The sequence below is a fragment of the Miniopterus natalensis genome, chromosome 4 (genome assembly GCF_054644295.1).
Source record: "Miniopterus natalensis isolate mMinNat1 chromosome 4, mMinNat1.hap1, whole genome shotgun sequence".
Lineage (NCBI taxonomy): Eukaryota > Metazoa > Chordata > Mammalia > Chiroptera > Miniopteridae > Miniopterus > Miniopterus natalensis.
In genome coordinates, this window is record NC_142084.1 from 94,342,537 (window position 1) to 94,360,616 (window position 18,080).

Consider the following 18,080-nt stretch of genomic DNA (forward strand, 5'->3'; position numbering starts at 1 on the left):
TCATCATTTTTCCCCAAAGACTGCTAAAAGCAACTGGATTTGGGGCCTCTGTAAAGCCTCACAAATAAATATATGCATAACTCGGGGGGAAATCAAAACCTCTTCACACCTTCTGTCCTGACTGTGCTTTACAAAATCCAGTCCCTGACCCTGTGGGGAACATCAGTGTGGCGAGTGGGCGCCGAGACACGCCTCACATGCGTCTTCATGCAACCCTCCCAACAAGCTGAAGCAATACCTACATTTTCTTATTTTTCCAGATAATAAAATCACCACAGAAAGGTTAACTTTCTTAATGTCACACAGCTGGCAAGCGACAAAATCCGGTATTTCACTCTGAAGCCCACGCCCTCTGCTAAATCACACTTCCCTAAGGTCATGGAATCTTTAGAACTTATCGACTGTTTGGCAAGTTCACATCAGCAGATATAAAAGGAATCTGGGTTTCCCCAATACTCTGCTATCAAATCAGTGTGTATCTGTGTCAAGTTCTGTAAATATGGTGAAAATGTCTATGGATGTCTGTGACACACCACCCCCCTTTTCCCCTTACAGTCTTTTCTCCTCTGTTCATCTCTACCCTTGTCTTAAGGTTATTAAAAGGAAATCTTAAAAGGGTTTCACAGCATGAAGAAAACAAAGACCTAACATTGATTTAAATCAATAAATGTCTATCGCACACCTAAGTGCTAAGCATTATGAAGGGTTCAAAGGACAATCAAAGCCTCTGAACACAATTACAGGCTTTTACTATAAACACGAAGGTATGAAAGTGCTGTAAGAGTCAGGAACAGATTATTATGAGAATTAGTGATATAGGTGAGAACTTCCAGAAGAGGATGGTTAAGATACAGGCAGACAGCAATAATGCATGTAACAATCAACCAAAAAATTCAATGTAACATTTACCAAACACCTGCTACAAGAAGGCACTGTGAGGAGTTTATCATTTAATAGGGGACACAAATAGTAAACTAGAAAACAAGCCCGGAATATGTGAAGTGCCACAAGATAAATACAAAGTGCCAGAATTCATTCATTTCATTTAACAATGATCATCATGTAGGCAGTGGTACAGATAAAAAAAAAAGTAGTATCTGCCACCATAATATACACTGACATCAAGAGATGGCATCTAAATTGTTTTAAGGGGATAGGACTTTATCAGCATAGGTAACAGAGAGGATTGCTGAGATCTGACCCAGAGAGCCAACTATTAGGTCCTTCCCATAATATTAGCCTTCAACACATGGGCTTAGGTCAGTTCATATCGATGCTGACAAAGGAAACAGTGTGAGCAAATCGGAAGAACCAGGGAACTCCATGCTTTAGCTGGAATATACAATGAGTAAGGAATGTGGGAAGAAAAGCCAGAAAGGAGGCTGGAATTGGAATTATTAGGTCCTGAAATGCTTTCTTTCCCTTAAAAGTGTAAATATCACCAGATGGAACTCAGGATCCCAGACACCTCCCAGCACAGAAAAGTTTGTTTCTAGAATCATAAAATCAAACAACACGACTCAGAGGGATATATGTGCGGCTCTGTAACAGGCGACTGACTGTACTAACTCTCAATTTTCAAGGTACAGCAGTTGGGCCAAGAGTGCCAAGACCTGTGTGCAGGATCATGTTTCTTTTTGTCAAATCTGAAAGGACATCTAAACTACTCCAAAACCAGGAGCAAAAATTGATATATTTCAGCCACAGCCTCTTGAGGCAGGTCAATGAGATCTATAAATATGTATGTTGCTTATTTCATTTGGACCCTACTTAAACATTACTTTGTTTATTTAACCTGCATTTGGGAAATGAGCACACGGCCAGACTTAGGATCCAATTTCTTTTATTTTTTCTTAATTGTCACCCAAGGATATTTTTTCCACTGCTTTTCAGAGAATGGGGGGGCAGAAACATCGATGTGAGAGAGACACATCAATCGGTTGCCTCCCACCCCGACCAGGGCAGGAATCGAGCCTATAATGGAGGTAGGTGTCCTTGGCCAAAATCGAACCCAGGACCCTTCAGTCCACAGGCTAACGCTCTACCCACTGAGCTAACTCAATCCACTGAGCCAAACTGGCTGGGGCAGGATCCAATTTCTTAAAGGAGTTACTAAACACTCCCAGTTACTCCACTTTAAAAAGCCCATGATAGGAAGGGAGGAAAATCCAAAAAGGAAAAAAAAGAAAATTTTCCAATATCTTCACTTGTTTCTCATCTCTGTGGCCTTGTTGCCTTTCTTCAATAGCTCTAAAAGGAGCATGGATACCACACCTTCTTAGTAAGACCCAATGTATTTTACTTACATTCAACAAGTAATATAGTCACTTAGAGATAACACAGAAGGGAAATGGCTCATTTCAGGTCACTTAGCAGAGGGGAACCATTCAACAGCTAACAGCAGAGTACAAACTGCCTGTTAATTGTGTAATGGTGGAGGAAGGGATGAGTTCACACCCACAGAGGAGGCAGGATTACCTTTCCTAAACTTTTAACATCAACTTCTGCCTCTTCTAATAGAAGATGATCCACTTTTCTCTTTCAATTAGCAGCTCTGTGAGTGCTTTCTAGTAATGAGGGCCTCATAGCCTAACTCAAGCATTTATAAATATCATGTGATACAAAATGCCCAATTTTCATTCGTTCCAGTGAAATCTACTGCACTAGACATAGCCTGGTGAACTTGGTATATTTAAAAATGGTTACTACTTTTCTACCTCATTAATAATAATAAAGCTGATTCTACCAAAGCCCGAAGTTCGAACACAGTCCCATAAACAAGGTATAGTATTGGGCCAATATAAGGCCATAAAAGTGATTTGGTGGTTACATTATTCACCAACAGCAATTGTAAATACAGTTGTCTCAATCAAGAGTATATTTAGTTGAGCCCTGGCTGGTGTAGCTCAGTTGGCTGAGCAACATCCCATGCACCAAAAGGTCACTGGTTCCACTGCCGGTCAGGGCACATGCCCAGCTCTCAGGCTCCATCCCCAGTAGGAGGCGTACAGGAGGCAGCCAATGGATGTTTCTCTCACATCGATGTTTCTTTCTCTCCCTTCCTCTCTCCCCCTAAAATCAATTTTAAAAACATATTTTAAAAAAGGAGTATATTTTATTTTAGAGACTGAACCTGATGAGGTAGGTCTGTTGGAGAAGCATTCTTTGTGGACCCAGCCTCAGACAGGGATAGAAATCACAAGTGGTTATATTTTGGAGATTTTAATTATTCTGTCACCAGCTTTACTTCCTAGTAAACTAAAAAAGTGCAAGAAAAAAAAGGAGAAAGAGTCAAAATGAAAGGAAGTAGAGGGATGAAGCTTAAGAAGTTGGAGACACCCAAGAATCTGTTTCCCCCCTTTAATATAGCATGCTCAAAAATACCAAATGAAAGTTATCCTGTTAACCATTAAATACTGAGCAGCACAATCACAAATATTTGAGTATTGAAGCTGACTCATAAAAATCTAAAAATATTTCATACTTTAGGCTTTCAAAATACCATCAGTTTAACCCCTTCCCCTCCTTCAAACATGTTGTTTTGAAACCAATGTAAAATATTTTGAACCTACTTCTACAAACTAATTAAAATGCAGTGAATACAGAAAGCCACATGCAATCAGATTTTAAGGCTTTATCATTCCTACATCTGATCCTGGATTTACTAAATCAGTTGTTAAGTAGCTGTGCTGTCTACTACACTAAAATAAATACATATATGTTTATGAAAAGCATTGCCTGAGAGTCTAAACTGGTATCCCTTTGAGGCAGGGGTGGGGAACCTTTTTTCTGCCAAAGGCCATTTGGATATTTATAACATCATTTGAGGGCCAGACAAAATTATCACCTTAAAAATTAGCTTTGAAAAAAGCTCCTAGATTTATTGAATTTCTAGTAACCCCTGCAGTTGCCTCGACAGGGCCAGACCAAATGATTTTGCCAGCCATATACAGCCTGCAGGCTGGACGTCCACCACCCCTGCTTTGAGGGAATATCAAAATCTGTATATAAAAAGTCATTTTTACATTGATCTAGGTAACTACTTAACTCTTTGTTAAATTTTCTAAGAGCCCCAGTTTATAGTGTCTTTAAAAGGCTGAAATATCTTTTCTGATCATAGACAAGTACAATCATGTAAAATCAAAATGTTTTTAAGTTATGAACATAGGAAGGCAATAAATTTAGGCTGAAGACTTTTTTTTAAAACCAGGCACCAAATACACTATGTTTCTTCTAATTCTTTTGAAAATAAAGACATTTAGTTATTTTTTTAAATGACTAGAAATGAAAGGAGCACAGAATAGCCAATGTCAAAGAAGTACCAAGATACAATTTTTAGATTATGAAGTACTCCTATGTTGTAAGTACATGTATTATACGTACATCCATAAGAACATGTACTATACTTGTAATTCTACTTAAGATATTTTACCAAAATAATCTACCTCAAAAGTTGCAGGATGTCATAGGCTTGACTACAATAGCTTGACAAATTATACTGAGATGAAAAAAATTACTTAATAAATGAAAACCAAATAAAAATCCACAAGTAACAGTATCCCTTAGAAAGCAACCACACGTGCACACACACACACAAATCAGAAACTACTAGAGCTTTTTTTTATAGTACTCAAGAATGCTGGAGAAGTCTAGTTCTGTGAATTATGCAAAGGACAGCAAATATTAAGCTGCCTCCCTATTTATGCTACTGTACTTCCATTTTTAAAACATGCACCTCAACTCCCCAGATACCATCATCCACAGAAACCATGCAGCTATCCAACAGACTTTCAGTGTCACCATTTATTATTTATAGCATTAAATAGGGGAAGTGGCTCTGATGTCACCGACCCTACCCAGTGGAATCACTGACTCAATAAACATTTTCACACTGGAGAAAATCTGGCTAGGAAAACATTGTGCTGGGTTAAGTGGATTATTTCACCTTTCCTCTCCACCCTGGGTAGAAGTTGCTACCGTGTCAGGAGAGATACAAAGAAACTGTCAAGGTTTCCACAGGAAGAAACCCTGGGCTTGTCCATTTGCTGAGGCAATGACTTCCTCCACAGCCCAGTTTGATTTCCCTAACGTTCAAATTGGCAGGTAATAGCTGCCATATTTTATTTCTCCCACCCAATCATCCACCAAGTAGAGCAAATTCTACTAGCCAATCTCGCAGGGTCCTGTTCCTAAAAACCGCTTCGGGCTCCAAGTCCTAAGGGGGAAAGGGGCTGGAGTGACCGCGGGGGCGAGGAAGCCTGGGGTGGCTACCAATGGTTTCTAACAGAAGAGAGATCGCTTTCCCCAGGGGCTTAGGATTCTCTCTCTTTTTTTTTGGGGGGGGGGGCGGGAGAACTGGCGGCAGTCATGAGGACAATCCCTCCCCCCCTCCTTCCCAATTTCCCAAAGCAGCTCTGGTAAACGTGAAGTTACGCTTTCCCTGTCTCGGGAGGTGGAATCCAGAGTACCTGGGGCCTTGCTATGCAAACATCCCTCTGGGCCCAGGAGGAAACCCTTTGTCCGAGAAGTCGGACATCACTGGGGTCCGGGAAAGAGGCCCCTAATCCGTCACAGCCTCACACCCGAGGGCTTCCCACCTCCACCCCTGTAGGGCCTATCCAGGCACCCACACAGCCCCAGGTCGGGGAGAGGGTGCTGAGACCCTTACTAGGACGCCGAGGCCCGAGGCCCCGGCCGAGCTCCTCCGCGCCCCCCCCCCCCCCATCACCATCTCCCTCGGCCTAAGTGGGGCTTGCAAGAGCGGTGCAGGCCTGGACCGAAAAAATAGAGGAGAAAAATAAATACATAAATAAATCCACTTCTAAGAGAAGGAAAGGAGATGTTAGAGCGAGTGTGAGCTAAGGCCACAGCATTGGCGAGCAAGGGTCGTTCGAGAGATGGGCCCGGAGACAAGACTAGGGGAGGGAGGAGAGCCGAGGGGCAGGAGGGGGCCGGGCCACCTCCGGCCTGAGATCTCGAGGGATCCGAAGGAACCGCGCCGGGCCCGAGGCCAGGCAAGGCGGGGGGCCCAAGTCGGGGCCGCGACGGCGGGGAAGGGCCAGGGCCGGCCTCGCGCCGGACGCTGAGGTGGGCAGGCCCGCCCGGGGCCGGACGGACGGAAGAACAGACGGTCCAGCGGGCCACACTCACCATGAGCTCGATGGTCTTGTCCTCAATCACCGAGTCGGGCTCCATGGCGGCCCCGGCGGCCCCGCCTCGCTCTCCCCGCGCAGCAGCGAACCGCCCGTGCGGAGGAGGCGACGGCGGAGGCGGCAGAGGCGGAGGCGGTAATCGCACCCACTCTAGCTGCCAGCCCGCCCGGGCCGCTGGCAGCTCCGCCCTCCCCCTCGGCGAACGCAGTACGCAGAGCGAGGACTACAGCTCCCAGCAGGCGCCGCGTGCTCCGCAGAGCGTTGTGGGAACGCGAAGCCGACCCCCTGGCCAATCCCTCCTGGCTGCGCGAAGCTGAATTCTGAGCCGAAAGTAGCACTGGATAGTGAATGCGGGACTCGCAGATCTAAAGAATTAAGGGCTCCCTCCAGGTAGAGCCTCGGGAGTTCCACGACTACATGTTCCAGAAAACCCTGCGCGCGGGTTCTCCTTCCGCTACTTCCTCCCGACTTCCTGGCAGCCCCGGGCCACTCAGACCGGAACGTAACTCCCAGGCACCCCTTACACTTGTCAGAGATCCTACGTGTGCGACCCATTTCCGCACATGCGCGGTCAGTGGCCGCGGCGCCCATTCGCCGCCTAGGAAGCCGCTCCGCTGGTCCGCGTGTGTCTGTTGGTAGAGACGCCGATTGGAGACAGGTGGGTTCTGGGTGCTTCAGGAGGGGATGGTGTTGGGGCTCAAGTGTGGGAGAGGGCCGGCGAGCGAGAGCAGCTCGGCAAGGGAGGAGGGCCCCTGAGGGGAGGGGCATCCCTGCCGGGGATCCCCCTGAGGTGTTCGGAGATCGAGGCGCGGGAGAGGAGGTTTGTGATGAGCTGTGGCGCTGTCTGCACCGCGAACTGGGAGGAGCTGAGGCGTGACAGGGAACCTGCGTGTATTGAGCCCCTCTTACTCATTTATTCCTTCAGAAAGTTTTTTTAAAAACTTACAGCCACTGCCGGGTACCAGTACAGGCGCTGGGAATTCGCTCTGAACATCACAGACAAGGTCTCTGTTCTCGTGGCGCTTCCTTCCAGGGGGGTTCGGGGGGAGGCATTAACCGAGAGTGACTGGCGCTAAGAGGGAACACGGCTGGAGACCTGGAGACGCCTCGTGAACTGTCACCAGCCCTATGTGAACTTGGTCGGGTCTGCCAGTGCCTTCTAATCACAGACCACCAGGGACACACTAACAGGTGAACAAGTTGAGTTTATTGCTGGTTGCTGAGAGGAAGAATGCACACCATGAGGAGTCCTGGGGCACCTCAGGAAGAGCTGTTAGGTGACCTGGGAGAGAGTTTGAGGAAGTGGGGCTTTACCCGGATCAGATGGTGCCAGGAAGCAGGGGTAATGCTATGGTTGGGTATCTCAATAAATCTTACCTGGAAGGGAGGAATACTAGACTGAGGGTAAAGCTATAATTGGCAAATAAGCAGCAGCCCTGAACATTAGTGAGGGTGGGGAATGTGTGATCGTTTTTTGGGTGTGAACAGTGTTTATGTTTTATCTGTGTTCAGGTATAATTAAGGAGTGGCCTTGTTTTTGTCTTGATCTCTCATGGTTACAGAATGGCCTTGTCTGGTGTTTATGGTCTGTGAAATTACTATATTTAACAACACAAGGCCTAAGAGGGCGAGGCTATCATCTAGTAATATAACAGCCTGGCTGCAAAGCATCAGGCCAGCTTTCAAATGTCAGAGGCTGCCTTTCTCTTTCTCTTTGCAAATGTGTTTTTTGCATTCTCTCCACCTATAAATTGAGGGGACTTAGGTCCAGATTATTACAGTAATCTGTATACATGCAGGACACAGTGTAAGCTCCTTGCAGTTAGCGTTTGAAGTTTCATAGTCCTGATATCTCATGCTTTCCACCGTGGGAACTGAAAGAAAAGCAATAGGAAAAAAGTGGCCAGGATTGGAAAGTTATTGCCACTAACTTGCTATCTGAATTTCATCAGACTCTCCCCCCTATCTGGGCCTTGGGACATTCATTAGTAAAACAAATGGGTTGGAATAAATGACCTCTGTTTCAGTTAACATTGCATCATAAAAAACACCTCCAAGACCTAGTAGCTTAAAATGTTCTATTTTTTCACAGTTGTGTGGGTTGACTGGATTCGGCTGAGCCACATAGTATTAGCTGCAATTACTCACGGGACGGCAGTCAGCTGGGAGCTCATCAAAACAGCCCCTAGGGCCTCCCTTTCCACCTGGCTTATTATCAATCAAGCTTCTGCAGGATAACTTGCTTCTTAGAGGACATGGCTCCAGTGAGCGAATACTTATTAAGCCTTTGCTAATGACCCATTGACCAAAGCAAGTCATATGGCCCAGCCCGGAATCAATGTGGGAAGAGACTGTACAAGGTCGTGAATTAAAGTCATGGTTCATTGGGAGCCACCAATGTAACAGCCAACCAAGACTTCTGAGGTCCCGGCACTTTCCACAGGACCTGGCACACAGGGTTAGGGTAAGAGTCACAAGCTTGAGTATGATCCCCAATATGTATGTTTATCACACTGTCTTTTCTGTTGTTTTAAAATTTGACAGTTTCACATTTTAAAATCCGAATTTCCAATTTTTCTCAGGAAATGAAACCCTCTTGCTATATTGGATCTGCATGGCAACAACACGCAGGAGTTAAGTAACAACTACCTTTTTTATACAAAGCAGGTACTCTTGATTTCCACTGTCACCATCCCTCCCTTTTGTCTTATATCTGCGTGCTTTACTCATTTAAATCGTGTGCCTAACCCGTATAGATACTTGAGTTTACAGCCCTTGGCATTGAAACTGTAATGGAAGTAACTCAAGGTTTCTTTCCTTTTATTAAAACCATATCCCACATTAAGAGGAAAAAATACTAGTATTATTGGGTCAAATTCCAGGAGCTCAGTGTCATAGTTACTGAGTCACGCGTGTAATAGAGGTCTTACCCAAGCTATATAAAGCAAACTGAGCCAAGACTTATTACTTTGCTCTCTCCTCTTCTCATACAAGAACTCGGGTACCCAGGTATTTTTACTGCTTCAGACTTAATGCCAGCTGGTAACTAGATTTGGTCATAAAGACAGAGGACCTTAAGGCATACTTTTCCCCCAGTTTTTCAGATACCTCTTGAACTTGGGTTTACAAGACACAATTACAACAAAGTGGTACAAGTCTACGATCCCTTAACCAAAATCATGAGGTCCAGATAGGTCTCAGAATTTCAGAACTATTTAAATTGTACAAAAGTATTATGGTGCACACACTGTATAGGTAATGCAACACTCCCTGTGACATCTAGGACAGCACTTCATAATTAATTACATTAATTTTTCTGCAGCAAAACATAATGTGTGCCTGTTATCAATTTGTAGCCTCTCAGCTCCAAATCCACCCTTCTTTTCTATGCTTTGAAATACTGGAATGGGGCCCTGTAAGTATTTCTCTTCTGCCAGCTGGCACAGTGGTTACCTTTGTCAATAGGGCACCCTAGAGGGACACAGCTGAATAAAAGACTTCTCTTCCTGACTCAAGTATGCAGTCTTTTCCTTCTTGCCTTTGTGACACACAGCAGTAACAGTTTGCAGAACTGTAACCCACACACGTGGCTGGGATACCCAGAGGGTGGCTTCCCAGTGAGTTCACTGGCACCTCAGCAGGCAGTTTCCTGCTTGCCAGCCTCAACCTGTGGTGTGTTAAAATGATGTATTTTCACCTGCAATGATGAGCTTTCTGAATTCAGATATATTAGAAGGATAATGCAGTAAAATTTTGACAACTCATTTCCAGCTCATGTCAAAGAATGCAAGTCTTTTGAGGGAGAATCTTGTGAAATCATAAGAAAGAGAGTGTTAGTAAGAAATATTGAAGGTAGCAGCTCCATATTTTATCCACATGACAAGGCTTCCTGCTTTATCTATCTATCTATAGAATCCAGAAAAAAAGTTATCATGAACTATATATTCACACATTTATTTGGACTAAAAAACAAAGCCAGATTTTCTGACAGTCTCATTTGACTGACTGGTTTGATAGGATTTACACTGCCAATAATGGGTTGTTAGATGAGTTAAGTCTTTAGTTTCCATGATTTTTAGGAAAATATACAGGGTGTCTCCCCAAAAACATATACACACTTTAACAACCGGTGGTAGGTCCATTGATGGTTCTTTCGTTTCAGATTAATAAACACTTTATAATTATTCAAAGTGTGTGTGCATTTTTTGGGATACCCTGTATTTAAAGCACATAAAGTAAAAACATTAATTCACTTATTGGCAAACATGTATTGAAATTAATATTTGTATTTTCCCCCACCCTTTTTAAACTTAATGGGTTAAATAAGATACCTGCAAGTAAAACAGTAAAAAAAAGTTGCATTAGTCAGAATAGAATACACTATGCCACAGGAGCAAATTATCCCATGTATGAGAGAAGTAGAACCTTTAAGAACGAATTAAGGAATTTTTTACAAGGAGTTGACATTATATAATTGTCAAATCTAGTTAAGCAATCTCTGTAAGGCTATTGTCTTTGTAGGCTATAGTGGATCTTAAAGTCCACTGGGCAGGCAGTCAAGAAGGGGAGACGGGTGGAAGGTGGGGGAGAGCAAGCGTAGTTGAACTGGGGTCAATGAGGACAGACTGAAACCGTGTCAGTCCTTATTGCCCATGACCTTGGTGCTATGAATGTTATGCAGAGGCTGGAGCCCTGTGTCACAGCTGAACACCCCACCTGGCCCAGATATCAGCTCTAAGGCAGGGATGGGGAATGTTGGGCCCTGCCAAGGCAACTGCAGGCAGGACTCAAAATTCAATAAATTCAGTTAAATGTTTGGCCAAATATAGTGGGCTAATTTTTAGCAATTGATAATTTTGTATGGCCCAAGAATGATGTTATAAATATCCAAATGGCCCTTGGCAGAAAAAAGGTTCCCCACCCCTGCTCTAAAGGAATGTGGAACCATTGTAGACCCAGCCATTCTTTACACCAAGGTGAATGAGCTGATGAACAACAATGTATTTGAGCTACAAAAAGACTGCAGTTTCACTTCCACCCACCAAATCCCTCACCGGAATCTGTTTCATGGCCCACCCTACTCAGAAACAGACAAGAACAGAATTCAGGCAAATGTAGTTTCCTAGCCAAGCTGACCCATGACTAAGTTTTCACACCTTAATGCACACATCTGGTTCATGTGAAGTCCAACACAGTCAGCCAGTCCTCCATCCTAAAGTTAGACCATCAGGAATTCATGGTCTCCAGTATTAACAGGCCAGCTATTAACTGCCTTATCTCAGAACATCATTCCTGCTCACTATTTATTAGTCAATGCCTAATCACACAGTCCTAAGAAGCTGGAAGGGATGCTAGAAGATGTACTCTTCCTGTATGCCTAGACAAAGAAATGAAGTAGAATTCGCTAAATAGGATTACTCTGCTGCACAGGTATAATTAATATTCATTTAATAAATCTTGGTAAAAATTTTTTGTATGCTCCCAGAAATTGAGAAAGTGAATTTCTCTAGTGACTATATAAAAAAAACTTTTAGGGGTCAGTTGGTTCCCAGTACTTTGTTCTCAGCAGAACTGATTGAGTTTCCATATCCTCATCTATAAAATGGAGATGACAATGTCTTCCTCATGGGTTGTTGATAGCATTCAATGTTTGTTGTTAAATGAGATTAATAGTAAATGTCTGTAGAGAGAACACCCACACACACAGCAGGCGTAACTTCTTTCAGAACAGAAACCCCAAAGTCAGACCTGCTGGATAACCTGGGAGGCACCGGTGTACTCAGAAGGTAGTAAACACTTTGTCTGGCAAATGTGGATAAGTGTGCCCTGCTTTTTCCACCCCAGCCCAAGAGAACAACCCCAAAAGCAAATAGTTTCTCCCCTTGTTATTTTATTAGAAGCATATTTACATTCTTGCAGTTAACTTTGCAGAGAATATTTTACAAAAGTCTTGTATAAAGTTTGGATGCTACATAAAAATAATTTCTATCCTTCATAAAGGGAAAATATAAGTTAGTTATATTTACTCTGCCGTACATTGACTGAAAGTGAGGAACAGTTTTGTCTGTCCCTTACAGAGGAAGCATTAGCACAGGGCACGAGGAACACTGTGTGGGCCTTCTCGGTGATGGGCATTGCACACTGGCTCAATCGTGAGGCTGGAAGACCCAACCAGATCCCATCCACAAGGAACAGGGGACCTATTAGGGCTCGGGCATCACTGAGCGGGGAAGCAGCAACTCCTTGAACAAGGTTCCAATGTGAATGACAAGCCATGTAAGACAAGGACCAAAGCCTTGCCTGAGCCATAAAACCGGCTTTTCACCTAATACTCTCACACCCCAGGCTGCAAAAGGTAATGTGTTATAAACAAGCCCAGAACAGCCCTGCCTGACCATTCGCCAGTGCTGGCCTCCCCTGATGGAACTGGGTCAATGCTCTGTAGTTACACTGTTGCTGGTTCGCATTTTCTAGCACCTGTGCACCTGAGAGAATCAAAAGGGACAATTGTTTCACTTGTCTCATTTGTTGATACCTGACAGGTGTCCCATCTGGGTCAAATACTGAAGCAGGCAAGCTGCATGCTCACCAACCTAAGAGGACCGCCACCTTCCCATGGCCTCCAGAGCATCTTTACAGCATCTGTAAGTCTTGGGAACCCCAAGTCCCTTCTCTTTTTGAATGGCTGCCCTCCCTTTGCAAGATCCAGGAGAGGAGGATTATAGCCAGTGCCAAGACTTCCAGGGACTTGCTTTAGAAAGACAAAGCTTTGAACCTGACCATAAGGAACGAAGGAGGAGAAAGTCCTCCCGGGGTGTGGCAGCTACTCTATCGCCAGCAAAACAGTGCCCAGACTCAGTGTGCCCATTGATTTCTCAAAATCACCTTCAGTTTTCTGTCTTGTTTCTATAAAGCAGCTATCTTCCTAAAGAAGCCGTCCATTTATATTTTTTCAAGTTACGAATCAAGGTGAAAAAAGTTTTCTTTGTAAATAAGCCAAATGCCAGTTTGAACATTTGCTTTCGTTGGGTTAACAACACTGCAGCTTTGGGGGTCAGAATCTGATGACCCGAAGGTCTAGGATTCTGTCTGAGCTACGGAAGCTTTGCTTCTGCCATGTTCCCGGGGGCAGGAAGCATATTGCTTCTCCCTCATGCTTTTGCTTCCTGAACAAAAGTTTCAGTGACTGCCAGCCTCTGTCTGAAGTGTAAGGCAGACTCCTGAACAACGAGGGGCACAGTGCAGAGGGAGACAGCCTTCCCATATCACCTGGGCAAGTGTGAGATGGAAACAGACTGGGTTGTGGAAGTGCTGTGTGATGAGGAATTTATCCCTGAACACAGGCTACCACGTGGGGGCAAAAAGGAATCACAGACTGTTCACCCTGTGCCATCAGGTGCCTCTGGTTCCAGTACCCAGCACACCCCTACCATTGCTCCACCTACCATGCTCGATGGCTCAGGCAGCAAATGTGTTCCAACCCACCTGGCACAAGAGGCCCAGAGTGGTGGCAAGCCTGGGTAGTGCCAAGGACCCAAGCCCTTCGTATGTGACTGTGCAGGAAGGGGGGTTGGGGGACACAAGATGGCACGAAACACCTGAGACCAGCAGAGTGAACAATTCTGGCTCTCCCCCATTGTAGACATGGTCTCACGAAAGCAAATTGGGGGAACTGGAGAAATGAGGGCACCTCCTGAGTAGATCGCTGTTGGAGCCGTGATTCTTGTCTGACACTGCAAGGCAATGGCTGAAAAGCCACCAAGAATTACAGTATATGGACGAGCCCACGGTAACTTCAGCTGCAGCACTTTGCACCCATAGACAGCAAAAACTGGTGTTTTGGCAAATACGAGGGGCCTCGAGGCTACAGAATGCTCATTCCTCTTAGACCCTGGCCCCACCCACAACCCAAATCACTGACAGCTTGAAGGGACCTGGGCTTCAAAGAGAACATATATTAAGATTAGTTGACACACAGTAAAACCTCACCCTCCACAAGTGAGTGAAAAATCAGGAACACTGGGGTTGCACAGGCAAGGGGCTGGATTTGAGCTGGCATTGAAGCAAGAGGGAAGGGGTCCTGAGTTACTTGTTCACAGAGAATGGCAGAGCCCGGAGGCCCGCCAACCTGCCAGCCACAGCCCCTAGTGGCTGTTAGGAAGCATCCGCAGAGCTGTAGGGGAAGAACTTGGTGGCCTTGTTTGGGGTAGTAGGGTTCAGGCACTCAGTCTCCTCACTCAGTTTGAAGAACATCTCCTGTTCCCGCTTCTTCTGGTTCAGATCTTCTTCCAGAGCCTAGGACAAAGAGAGGGTAGATGGAGCTCAGGCAGATTCCGTAGGACACAGGTCTCCCAACCTCAGGACCCCACCGAAGTGGCCTTGTCTAGAAATGTCCCTCCCAGGCCTTCGTGCTTGGGTAATTCCGTCTTCCCTCTTTCCTTCCCCACAGCTCATCACCCAGAAAGTAAGCACCAGCTCCTCCTTCCTTCTGCTACAGCCATATAGAAGTTTCCCGTGAGCCAAAGGCTTCAGTTTGGGGCAATGCCTATCTACGTGGGGTGGGGGGAAAGCAGGTGCAAATCTGCTGGCAGAAAAACAGCCAGACAAGTGGAGAAAAGCCGGAGGTAGAGAGTGGGGAGAGAGATTTAATAGCAGGGGAGCAGAAATGACTGAGTTATACAGTGTCCCAACTAGGGCCCTGTCCCACAGAAATCACCCAGGCAGTTGTTTTCAAAATATAGTAAAACCTTGATATAACGGACTAATTTGGGTGAGGGGGTGTCCGTTAAAGCCAAAAGTTCATTATATAATAAAATAGGTTTTTCTGTATGCATATGTTAAAAAATCAGTTTACCTGTTTTTACTTATGTAGACACGTTTGTATAATTAAAATTAAGTATGTATGAAAAGTTTAATTTCACAGAAAAGTTTTCTATATGTATTACTGTAATTTTTAATTTATACTGAATAGGTCTAGTAAATGAGTGCACTCACCACTCACTGGGAGTAAACAAATGTACTCAGCTGGGACCTGGCCTAGCGCTCAGGGCAATATCAGCCTGCATTCGTTAAAACTGCTGCAGAAAGTCATGCCACTGACAACAGAACCAATTACTGTACTTGATGCGGTATGATCACATGTTAATCGTTCACTGAACATTGTTTACGAGTAGTGACTCTTGGATTTAAATATGTAGACTATAGTTTTAGATATGTAGTATTTATTTATGTTGGCGAAATTACTACAGTGTTTTTCCCAACATATGACCTATTCTCTCAAATTTGTTAAAAATAACAGTGAATTAATAATAAAATATAACCTGTTAATTATAAGCAAATCTTGGTAAAAAGCATTTTAAAATTAATAGGGTGTCTATTTTCACATAGGACATATGGACCAGAAATGTTGTCCACTAAATCCTAAGTCCATTAAAGCGAGGTCACAAAATAGAGGGTTTTTTCGTACATGTGCTGTCACCCACCCCTGAGCTTCCATTTCTCAAAACTGATGGTAGATAGAGGCTCTCCATGTAGTAAAAGAACACGAAACAATGGAGGGGAGCGTCTAGTTGATGAGCACTGCATAAGCTTCCCCTGGGTACACGCAAGTTCATCTAGACAGGTTGGATCCTACCAGAAAAATTTCTTGAGGGTTCTAGTCAGGAAGAATTCAGCTTTACCATTACCAGCTGTGTGCCTTGCATGTTACCTTTCCTCTCTGAGTCTGTTTCTTTGTAACAAGGCAGTATCCCTCCCTGCCTAGCAGGGCTGTTGTAAGATTAAATGAGAAACTAATAGATCATAATTACTGAGTAGTTCCCATACATCAGGCACTATGCTCTGTGCATTACATCGCATCTTCACATGGAGGTAGATACTATTATCCCCATCTTAAAGATGGAGAAACTGAGGCTCAGAGAGCTTGGGTCACTTGCCCAGGGCCACTCAGCTAGCTAATTAAAGAGTTCATGCTCTGAAACACTGTGCTGCATCTTCAAAGCCGGGCACACAAGGGTTGTTCAGTTAATGTGGCTTCATTATAAAGAGGTATTTAACCATTGACCGGCTTTCCTTATTTTTCCTATAGAAGTATCTATGTTCACAGGAGTTGACCAGCATTCTACTATCTCTTTTTTAAGACAATTCTTTGGATGCCCTGAAATAGTCTCTACTTAACAAATAACTTAATTACCAGAATCCCCCCTTTAAGCTCCTGTTCCTTCAATAGTACTAAATTCTAGTGAGTTCTTTCTACCTCTAAAGAATGCTGAGAAAGAACACTGAATCATAACACCAATTTTTCCTTTTATAGGACATCCATACAAGGGAAGGCCAGGTATTTGAAGTCGTGCCTTATCTTGCTTGGACGTGAATGATTTGAAATTTCTAGTAATTCACACAGACTCTTGGCTCAAGTTCTCCTTTACTGGATGTATTTAATATCAAATCTTTTGTGGCAAGCAAACATAGATGCAAAAGTAGAACTGTTTAAACTCCTGTAACAGGGGTTACAAAACCCAGTGCCTATGGGAGCCAGCCAGATGATTAAATGAGTGAAGAGAGCTGGCTTTGAGGCATTAAGGAGTGTTGGGGACTGTGGTGATGTGAAGAGCACATGCTATGTCTGAAGAGGGCAGTTTTTCTCAGTTCCAACTAATGGCTGTCATGTAGTTTGATGCGTCCAGTGTTGTTAGAACTCCTGGGTTTTCAAAAGAAACTGGAAATCCAGATTTAAAAAAATATTTTATTGCCCGACCAGGCGTGGCTCAGCGGTTGAGCGTTGACCTAGGATCCAGGTGATCAGGGTTCGATTCCCGGTCAGGACACATGCCCAGTTGAGGGCTCGATCAATGACTCATCATTGATGTTTCTATGTCTGTCTCTCCCTCTCCTTTCCTCTCTCTGAAATCAATGAAGATATATTAAAAAAAAAACACAAAAACACAAAAACAAAACATTTAAAAATATATATATATTTTATTGATTGATTTTAGAGAGAGAGAAGTGGGAGAGAGAAAGAGAGAAACATCATTCTGTTCCACTTATTTATGCATTCAATGATTGATTCTTGTATGTGCCCTGACCAGGGATCGAACTGTATCGGGTAAACACTAACCAACTGAGCTACTTAGCTAGGGCAAAATCCAGATTTTTATGTAAAACTTAGCTGGTAACTTTCAAAAAAATTTAAGTTGCTATGTATTGGCCAACCCTAACGTCTGTAAGCCATTTTCAGCCCACAGGCCATCAATTTGGGATTTCTGCTATAGGAATACCAATTTAATTATAATCACCACCACAGAGAGGTTTAATAACTTGCACAGGTAGTTATGGAGAGCTAGAACTTTATCCCACATGACTCTTACTCCAAAGCCTGTGCTTTAAATACTACCCTATTCTACCAACCACATCTATTCCTCTATATAACCTAGGACAGGAGATGGCAATCCTATCTCTATAAAGGGTCAGATTGTAAATATTTTTGGCTTTGCAGGCTCTAAGGTCTCTGTCACAACTTCACTGTGGCTATAGTGCAGAATCAACCACAGACAATATATAAATGAACATACATAGCTATATGTATGTTCCAATAAAACTTTACTTTTAATTACAGGTGCTGGGCCAGATTTGGCCCATGGGCAGTAGCTTACAAACACCAGCTTTAAGGGACTACATGTTATTCACATTTCACAGCCCCAAAAGACAGCAAGGTTCAGGAGGAAAGACCTGACTTGTCCAAGGCCATGTTCTGTGTTAACTATGACCTAAGCAACACTTCATTTGACCCTACAAGATATTCTGTACTTACCTGAAAGAAACCTAAATTTTTCTAAAAATATTGCACAATGTACAGTCACCTCCTCTGCCCCCATACACAGCAGCACAAGGCTGCTGACTGTAATGCAAGAGAGTTAAAGCACATTTATT

The 18,080-nt window shown here is 43.9% G+C and overlaps 2 protein-coding genes and 1 long non-coding RNA gene across 7 annotated transcripts in view; 1 reads left to right on the top strand and 2 right to left on the bottom strand.

Moving 5' to 3' along the window:
* The window catches only part of FBXW11 (F-box and WD repeat domain containing 11), a 98,863-nt gene extending 92,538 nt beyond the window's left edge, over positions 1–6,325 (bottom strand). For 3 of the 5 annotated variants that reach the window (XM_016211229.2, XM_016211227.2, XM_016211228.2), the window contains exon 1: positions 6,151–6,324. In XM_016211229.2, coding sequence (XP_016066715.1) covers positions 6,151–6,195 — 45 coding nt within the window. In that variant the 5' untranslated portion in view covers positions 6,196–6,324. Of the gene's footprint in view, positions 1–6,150 lie in introns of all 5 variants that reach the window. The other 2 variants (XM_087816970.1, XM_087816971.1) reach the window with 2 other exon arrangements.
* Positions 6,326–6,678: 353 nt separating this feature from the next.
* LOC107535703 (uncharacterized) lies at positions 6,679–13,234 on the top strand. Its single transcript, XR_001603052.2, has 4 exons — positions 6,679–6,810; positions 8,245–8,616; positions 8,735–8,819; positions 12,695–13,234. It is a non-coding gene; the product is annotated as an uncharacterized LOC107535703 (long non-coding RNA).
* A 33-nt stretch (positions 13,235–13,267) lies between these two features.
* Positions 13,268–18,080, bottom strand: part of STK10 (serine/threonine kinase 10) — an 84,750-nt gene continuing 79,937 nt past the window's right edge. The window contains exon 19 of the mRNA XM_016211249.2: positions 13,268–14,447. Within this exon, the coding sequence (XP_016066735.2) occupies positions 14,307–14,447 (141 nt within the window). The 3' untranslated portion in view covers positions 13,268–14,306. The remainder of the gene's footprint in view (positions 14,448–18,080) is intronic.